Genomic DNA, 9,260 nt, shown 5'->3' with positions numbered 1-9,260 from the left:
ATGGGAAATTGAAACTTTTCACCAGAACAGGGGGCGAGGGTAAATCTTCCGAAAGGGACACCTGTTTTGGTGAAATCTCTCTAGGAAGGGAATTCTCCCCCTTTAGGGTTTGTTTGGGAGCTTATATCTGGGATATCAGATGGGTCCATTACAAAAAAAGGTAATGATGTTTCCTAACATATATCAGTACGTAGGTCGTAGACTGGTGTTTCTAATCTTGCTTTCTTGTTTTCTCTCGGTAGGCGTTATCAAGTCCAGTCTTCAATCTTGCCCAATGATGACCCACTACAGCCTCTCCTGGGCCCTATGGGGTCTCCTTATTATGGTGACTGATGTCACAGACACCTACAAACCCACCATTCCTCCCATGTTCAGCGATCGCCCATTCATGGTGGCATGGAATGCGCCCACTCAAGACTGCCAGAGCCGCTTTAATGTGTCTTTTGACCTTCGACTCTTTGACCTCAATTCGTCCCCTAGTCAGGGTATTGTAGACCAGAATCTTACCATCTTCTACAAGGAGCGTCTGGGGCTCTACCCTTACTTCGACAAGAACAATGTATCCATCAATGGAGGTTTGCCTCAGAATGTCAGTCTGCAGGCTCACCTGGAGCAGATGGTGAATGGAATCAACAAATACATGCCATCAGTTAATAAAATTGGCCTGGGGGTCATTGACTGGGAGGAATGGCGACCCAATTGGATTCGGAACTGGCAGATGAAGGACATATACAGGCAAGTTTCACAACAGCTGGTGGCCTCTCGTTATCCAGACTGGATGGCCGGAGAGGTGACTGAGAAAGCTCAGTATGAATTTGAAACTGCCGCCCGCGAGTTCATGGCAGAAACGCTGCAATATGCCAAAAATAATCGACCCAACCAGCTCTGGGGGTATTACCTTTTCCCAGATTGCTACAACCATGACTACCTGTTCAACTGGGATAGTTATACTGGCAAGTGCCCCGACGTGGAGATGTCACGTAATGACCAATTATGGTGGCTGTGGGAGGCGAGTACCGCCCTTTATCCTTCTATCTACCTGGAACCCCCTCTCAACAATTCATTAAATGGACGCAAATTTGTTCATTATCGGGTGAAAGAGGCCATGAGGATTGCTCCACAATACACTGATTACTTTCTCCCTGTCTTAGTGTATACAAGACCCACCTACAAAGAAAACCTCAACCTTCTCTCTCAGGTGAGACAACACAATGAGCAATGTGCACCCGCAGAAAATTCCCTTCTGCTCTGCCATTGGTGTTCCTCTACACTCTTGTCAACCTCCTGTCTCGGCATACCTGAGATATTGGCTCCACCTACAACAGGGATGAGGATTGTAAGGGGTTACCATAAAATGATCTGACAACCTACACAACCCTCATTTTTTTTACTGTCAGTAAAGGGCCTGAATGAACACCTCAAGGTATACATGTTTACAGTGAGGAACAGAAGTATTTGAACACCCTGCGATTTTGCAAGTTCTCCCACTTAGAAATCATGGAGGGGTCTGAAATTAACATTGTAGGTGCATTCCCACTCTGAGAGACAGAATTTAAAAAAAAATTCAGGAAATCACATTGTATGGTTTTTAAAGAATTTATTTGTCTTGCACTGCTGAACATAAGTATATGAACACCTAAAAAACAGCAAGAATTCTGGCTCTCAAAGACCTGTTACTATGCCTTTAAAAAGTCCACCTCTACTCCACTCATTAATCTAACTTAGTAGCACCTATCTGAGCTCTTTAAAGACACCTGTCCACAGTCATTCTGACGCCAACTACTACCATGGGCAAGACCAAAAAGCTGTCAAAAGACACCAGAGACAAAATTGTGGACCTCCACAAGGATGGAAAGGGCTACGGGGCAATTGCCAAGCAGCTTTGTGAAAATAGATCAACTGTTGGAGCAATTGTTAGAAAATGGAAGAGGCTAAAGACGACTGTCAGTCTCCCTCGGACTGGGGCTCCATGCAAGATCTCACCTTGTGAGGTATCACTGATGATAAGAAAGGTGAGGAATCAGCCCAGAACTACAAGGGAGGAGCTGGTCAATGACATGAAGAGAGCTGGGACCAGTTTCAAAGGTCACTGTCGGTAGAACACTACGCCGTCATGGTTTGAAGTCATGCAATGCACGGAAGGTTCCCCTGCTCAAGTCATCACATGTCCAGGCCCATCTGAAGTTTGCCAATGACCATCTGGATGATCCAGAGGAGGCATGGGAGAAAGTCATGTGGTCAGATGAGACCAAAGTAGAACGTTTGGTCTAAACTTCACTCGTCGTGTTTGGAGGAAAAAGAAGGATGAGTTGCATCCCAAGAACACCATCCCTACTGTGAAGCATGGGGGTGGTAACATCATGCTTTGGGGGTGCTTTTCTGCGAAGGGGACAGGACGACTGCACTGTATTAAGGAGAGGATGAATGGGGCCATTTATTGTGAGATTTTGAGCAACAACCTCCTTCCCTCAGTCAGAGCATTGAAGATGGGTCGTGGCTGGGTCTTCCAACATGACAACGACCCGAAGCACACAGCCAGGAGAACCAAGGAGTGGCTCCGTAAGAAGCATATCAAGGTTCTGGAGTGGCCTAGCCAGTCTCCAGACCTAAATCCAATACAACATCTTTGGAGGGAGCTGAAACTACGTGTTGCTCAGCGGCAGCCCCGAAACCTGACAGAATTAGAGGAGATCTGTGTGGAGGAGGGGGCCAAAATCCCTGTTGCAGTGCAAACCTGGCTAAGGACTACGGGAAACGTCTGACCTCTGTAATTGCAAACAAAGGCTTCTGTACCAAATATTAACACGGATCTTCTCAGGTGTTCAAATACTTCTGTTCAGCAGTGCGAGACAAATACATTCTTTACAAATCATACAATGTGATTTCCTGATTTTTTTTAAATTCTGTCTCTCAGAGTGGGAATGCACCTACAATGTGGATTTCAGACCCCGCCATGATTTCTAAGTGGTAGAACTTGCAAAATCGCAGAGGGTACAAATACTTCTGTTCCTCACTGTATGTACAGTCAGCAACCAGTGTGCAGAACCAGAGGCTCATAAAATCCCATTAGAGGGCCCTCCGGTGTCCAGGTTGTTAAATCAGTTCCCTAGACCCAGGTCCTCAGTTACTTGAAGCTTCAACTTCACTCTGCCGGTTTCTAAACACATCCATACAGGTTCTATTGCTTTGGACCTAGGGCTGGGCAAGGGTACTTGATTCACTTTACATGAGAGACCTCTACTACACCCATGGTTCCAGGTTCAGTCCATAGTTGGGGCCCATGAAATACAGGCGCCCAAGTGATGTGGCAGGTGCTCCAAAGGCATCTTCCCGGTCACCAACTGACCCACCATCACCAAACCACTTCCTCAATCCAGTTGCCAACAAGACATTCCCCTAGTTATTGACTGTGCAGTGTGTCCCATTGGGACCACAAATCACCCAGCATGTTGTAAAGGTCCCTTGCCATTGTCTGTTTACCTACAGCCATGTGGCAACGATGCCCACTTTGCATGCTACCTTCTTCACCACATATTATTCAGGGGCAGATCACATTTTATGTTCCTTTACTTAAGGTGATATTAAACGCAATAAAAAAAAAAACAATAAACATGTTGTACTTACCTGCTCTGTGCAGTGGTTTTGTACAGAGCAGCCCTGATCCTCCTATTCTAAGGTCCCCGCCAGTGCTGCTGGCCCCTCCCTCTTGCCAAATGCCCCAAGAGCAAGCAGCTTTCTATGGGGTCCCCCAAGCAGGCTCCCTCCTGAACCCCTGTTCTGTGTTTCCATTCACACACACTGTGTGGTTTGGCCCTGCCCCTGCTCTCTCCTCATTGGCTCACTGGCTGTGATTGATAATAGTGTGAGCCAATGGCTCCCACTGCTGTCTTAGCCAATGAGGAGGGAGAGTCCCGGGGAGTCTGCACATCACTGAATCAAGAGGGGGGCTCAGGTAAGTATGGGGGGGGGGCTGCTGCACACAGGTTTTTTACTTTCATGCAAAGAATGCATGAAAACACTGCCTAGAAAACACTGAACCTGAATGTAGTGAAGGGAACATGGGATACCCCAAATGGGAAACTGAACACTTCGACGACTCTTCTTTGTCTTGCTGAGCTGTACAAAAATGTCCCACAGAATCTCAAGTGCTAATGGCGACTATGACTTCTCCCAAGAGATCAAAAGCAACACACAGTCACTAACCTTCCGAAACATGTCATCTACTCACACTGCCACAGGATCATTGGTTGCCTCCTTCCAATATCCACCAGGCACTTCTCAGTGAAGCAGATGTAGACTCACACCACACCATAGGACAGCTGGACTATTTCCCCCAACTTTCTCCTGGCCCTCTCCAGTGAGCATCTCCAGACCTGACCTGATCACAGGACTAAACTTGCAAATAGGCCCCCCATATAAGATCAAGCTGGGACCTTGATGTCTTAGTTGCACCTCCAGTACTCCTGTCCCAGGGGCAGAGCCCTTTGCACAGGCATCTTCTCCAGCAGGACCCAGCAACTCTCTCCCCCTGCCTCAAGATTCAGACTATTTATGAGCTCCCCAACCACCCCCTGGGCACACCTCCCCGGGGACTGGCTGGAGTCCGATAAATATTCAGGCTGCTTACTCTGTTCTTCCTCCCACTATAATTCTAGAACCCTCTAGAGCACAGGGGGAAATAATGAGAGCAGCAGACTGTGAAACACTGAGCAGCCCTGGACAATCAACCCCTGCTCCACTGATTAGAGAGGAACCAACTAAATTTACCTACCAACCTGCACTACTCTAGGAGGGTGCCAGAGTTTAAAATCTACTTTACTCTCCAGCAACTACCAAACAAGAATGCCCTGATTGGGTGATGTGACCCTTTAGTTTGATTGTATGCACTCTTCTAGAGATTGTACCTAAGAGTTGCTGTATCCTTTTGTGTTGCTGCAAATCTTTAGACCAGCCTTTCTCAGCCAGGGCTCTGTGGAATCTTAGGGTTCATCTAGATGTTGTTAGGGGTTCCTTGAGCTGTGGCTGATTGACCTCCCATTTGATGGTGACTGCAAATTACTGGAGCCTACACCAAATGGCAGAGCTAACTGCATGACACCAATTGTCAGGAATCAGCAGCAGGAATGGTCGGATCTGTGTGGCTACACTTGGGAAACTGAGACCAGACTAAATATAATTAAAATAAGATTTATTTTCAGTGAAACCAAAATCCATCCAAATACCAGCAGACAGAAGACAGGGCAAAGGGAAGATAATCAAAAATCTTGCCCCCCCCTCCCCCCTGCATTTCTGTCAGATAACGCACCACTTTGCCCAGAAAATTGCTACAATTACAAATGTTTCAACATTCTCGTGTTTATTTCTTTTGCTTGTATCGGTATGACCCAAAAAAGGTAGAGAAACAAAAAGCCAAATCTGACACATTCCACGCAAAATCCCAAAAATGGACCGGACAAAATAATTGGCTCCTTCTCAAAATTGTAAGACATAATTGTGTTTGTTTTGCTTCTGTAATTTGTTATTAATCTCCCCCGTATCAATGACCAGGTGCTGACTATATAGAAATCACACCGACAACCAGGTAAAATGGTGAAAAATGGACTCCACCTTTCTGTTGTGTGTCTCTGTGTGCCACAAGGAGCATGGAGGAGAGGAAGAGCAGCTAAGAATTGTCTGAGGATTGGAGAACCAAAATGGTGGAAAAGCATGGACAATCTCAAGGTAACAAGTCCATCTCCAGAGATTTTCATGTTCCTGTGTCCACTGTGCGCAATATCGTCAAGAAGTTTCCAGCCCATGGCACTGTAACCAATCTCCCTGGACGTGGACGAAAGAGAAAAATTGATCAAAGATTGCAATGAAGGATTGTTGAAATGGTGACTAAAGAACCTCCATCAACTTCCAAACTAATTCAGGCTGACCTTCAGGCACAGGATACTACTGTGTTGGCTTACACTATACGTCAGCACCTGAATGAAAAGGGATGCCATGGTAGGAAACCCAGGAGGACCCCACTGCTGACACATAAACAGAAAAAAGCCAGATTGGATTCCACACCATAGAGTTCCTGTGGAGAGATCTCAGAACAGCAGTTGGGAGGAGGAACCCTTCCAATCTGAGAGACCCGGAGCAGTTGGAGAAAGAAGAGCGATCCAAAATTCCAGTAGAGAGGTGGAGGAAACTCGTTGATGGGTACAGGAAGCCATTGATTTCAGTTATTTTGTCCAAGGGGTGTGCTACCCAATGTTACATTGAGGGTGCTATTAATTTTGTCCAGTCCATTTTTGGAGGTTTTGCGTGGAATGTGCCAGGTTCGGCTTTTTGTTTCTCCACTTTTTTGTGTCACCAATATAAACAAAAGAGATAAACATGAGTGGTGCATTATCTGACAGAAAGGCAGGGGGTACAAGATGTTTGGACATAACTGTAAGTGAACACAAACCATGTACTCAAAATGCCTATAAAACAAACACATTTTCCCATTGGCCTCTGATGAATTGGTCTTTGAAGGGGTTCCCCAAGCCAATATATTTCTACTTCGATGTGATCTATTTGGTTTAGGATTTCAGTATTTTAATTAATGATTTTTATTTTCTACCTTCAGATGGATCTCATCTCCACCATCGGAGAGAGTGCGGCGCAGGGTGCGGCTGGGGTGATATTATGGGGTGATACAAGCTATGCCAAGAACCAAGTGAGTTTATCAAGGTCGTACCTTGTGTCTTGATCCGGAGTTCCATCTTCTCTCCCAGCCATTCCTCTCCATCCTTCTCTTATTCCGGACACCTGAAGGAAACCTGTCATGACAGAAAAACATAGCCTGCCTTTTATGATTCCCTCTACCTGTTATTTACATGTTGATGCCACCCTAAACATGGATGCCTGGCAACTTTCCATGCCATTTACCTAAAACAATCATGCAGTCAGTGAAAGTAGAATGCTTGATCCACATGCTTTGTCTGGGTCATAGGGCCATAGAAATGACTGCTTCAGTAGACATTTCACATAGGACAGATGGTGGAGAATCTTAGATACAAAGAAAACAAACAGAGGGCACTCTGAGGAAGAGGCTAAACCCTAGAAATGCATTAGCCTGTTGGAGGTCCAGGGTTCCCATTGCGGATTTACATGTAGTGTGGATTGGACACTGCTGTTCATTGTGATGTGCCTTTGACATTTATGTCAGTTGTGAATACGATACCTATTTTATATAATTTCAATAAATGTTTTTTTACGATAATGCACTAGGCCGGTGCTCCCTCTGTTTGTTTCCTTTGTATCCAGTACATTTGGACTACCCCAGTCCGTTGAGGGCAGCAAGGAGTGCACATTCCAGGACATCCAAGATGTAGCCATAGCTCTAGCTACGTATCACCATATCTGTTTACCTGTTCCAGTCCTAATTTCTTCAGATATCTCAAATACATTACTGTCCATACTTTACCTTGAGAATACGAAATATGGCTCCTCCTAGATCCAGTACCAAGAAACCACCAAATTCACTCACAGAACCAACAGGGGCAATATAAAGACTACCCTATCTGCAGCTCAACAATCTCACCACTAGGAGAAAACCACCGCTGGAACAGGGACTTGAACCCTGAACCCTCAGATTAAAAGTCTGATTCTCTACCGACTGAGTTATCCAGACTCTGCTCAGGTCTACATCAGGGTCTGGTCAGGTCTACATCAGGGTCAGATCAGGTCTACATCGGGGTCAGATCAGGTCTAAATCGGGGTCAGGTCAGGTCTAAATCGGGGTCAGGTCAGGTCTACATCCCCAAGCGTAGGGGTATTTGAGCTTGCTGATTTTTTGGTGGTGGGTCTTAATTTTGATTTGGGCCTCAGATTCAACAGTGCTGTACAAGGGAATCTCCACCTAGAAACATTTTAGGCAATGGTGGAGCTTACCTAAGAGGCGGGGCACCTTGTGCACAGAGACCTGTGCCTTAATGAGAATTCAAGCCTTGGTATTAATACATAAACATCTATATGTAACAAGGCAAAAATATTGTCAGCATGATGTGCCTTTTAAAAGCCAATTGAAGAAGAAACCTTTTACAAAACAATGCCAAGGACGCTAATACGAAAAGACAAACTGATCCCGTATAAGAACGTTTGTTAATGAAAATCTAATCCATTTTACATACACCAGAGGTTTTGTGTTACTTTTTGGTGTAAAGGAGAGATCAGTGAATTTAAGAAAAGTTCAGTTGCTTGAGGTTCAACCAAACTTTTCGTGAATCTCTATATTTCAGAACTTCTGAATATGGAGGAGCAAATCTGTGTAGAATGGTTTGGGAAGCTCCTGGCAACCTAATGAGATTAATTAGACTGAGACATTTGCTTTAAAATTCTACCAGGGATAATAAGATAGAAGGGGACGAAGGGGAACACCAGAAACAGATATATCTAAGGGTGTCTTGGGAGCCATCTTTGGTCCTTTTTTCCCCAGAGGCCCTATAGGGATTCGAGCCACCAAAAACAAAGGTGAAATTTGGATTTGGTGGTCTAAATCCATGAAATTCTGTTGAAAATTTAACATCATCTGAAATTTAGAATCAACTCTAGTGGGTGGAGATGGGTATGTGTTGAGTGTTACCTTTCTAATCCGGTTCTCCTCTCTACAGGAAACCTGCCAAAACATGAAATCATTCCTGGATGAAGATTTGGGCCAATACATCGTCAATGTCACCACAGCAGCCTCTCTGTGCAGCCAGGCACTCTGCGGTGGGAACGGGCGCTGTCTGCGTCAAGAAAATGTCACCGATGCCTTTCTACATCTCAACCCTGCCAACTTCCGCATTGTGAAGGCATCACCTGAGTCCAACGCGTCCATTCCAATGTGGGCGGAGGGCCAGCTGTCATCAGAGGATATTGCTCTTCTACAGGAGCAGTTTCAATGTCACTGTTACCTGGACGCCCCTGGAAATACCTGTGGCTTTCAAAACCGTATGTACAATGGTGCAGAATCCATGGGGCCCTCCAGGGGCCACATACATTCTTGGGTATTCATTTCTTTCTTGGTTATGGTGCTGGAAGGATGATGATAATCTTGTAGGACACTTTAGGATGCTCAAGGAGAACCTTGGCTGTGGAAGAGCCAAATAATTTCCAGTCTGCAGCGTCAAGATGGAATTCAAATGTAGCATTAAAGTGTACCTATCATGAAAGAGATATGGACCACTGCTGACCTCCATTTGAAAAGGCCACCTGCCTTGTCGTTGTTCTGCAGTTCTCATTGAGTATTTTCAGAATGC

General features: G+C 45.3%; 1 protein-coding gene across 1 annotated transcript; it reads left to right on the top strand.

Moving 5' to 3' along the window:
• Window positions 1–278: 278 nt before the first annotated feature.
• On the top strand, window positions 279–9,047 carry LOC149451408 (hyaluronidase-2-like). Its single transcript, XM_089690687.1, has 3 exons — window positions 279–1,198; window positions 6,605–6,694; window positions 8,631–9,047. The coding sequence occupies exons 1-3, from the start codon at window positions 323–325 to the stop codon at window positions 9,045–9,047; spliced, it is 1,383 nt and encodes a 460-aa protein (XP_089546813.1). The 5' UTR covers window positions 279–322.
• The last annotated feature ends 213 nt before the right edge of the window (window positions 9,048–9,260 follow it).

The sequence above is a fragment of the Staurois parvus genome, unplaced genomic scaffold, assembly GCF_062004578.1.
Source record: "Staurois parvus isolate SC_StPar_1 unplaced genomic scaffold, SC_StPar_1.0 ptg000540l, whole genome shotgun sequence".
Lineage (NCBI taxonomy): Eukaryota > Metazoa > Chordata > Amphibia > Anura > Ranidae > Staurois > Staurois parvus.
The sequence above is the reverse complement of the archived record's forward strand: the minus strand, read 5'-3'. Positions and strand labels throughout refer to the sequence as shown.

What these genes read in the sequence shown, in the direction of transcription:
- LOC149451408 (XM_089690687.1), top strand. Translation starts at nt 323, where the DNA reads ATGGTGACTGATGTCACAGACACCTACAAACCCACCATTCCTCCCATG. An exon ending in ACCTCAACCTTCTCTCTCAG is followed by an intron (nt 1,199 to 6,604) that starts GTGAGACAACAC and finishes TTCTACCTTCAG; the next exon opens with ATGGATCTCATCTCCACCAT. An exon ending in CAAGCTATGCCAAGAACCAA is followed by an intron (nt 6,695 to 8,630) that starts GTGAGTTTATCA and finishes TCCTCTCTACAG; the next exon opens with GAAACCTGCCAAAACATGAA.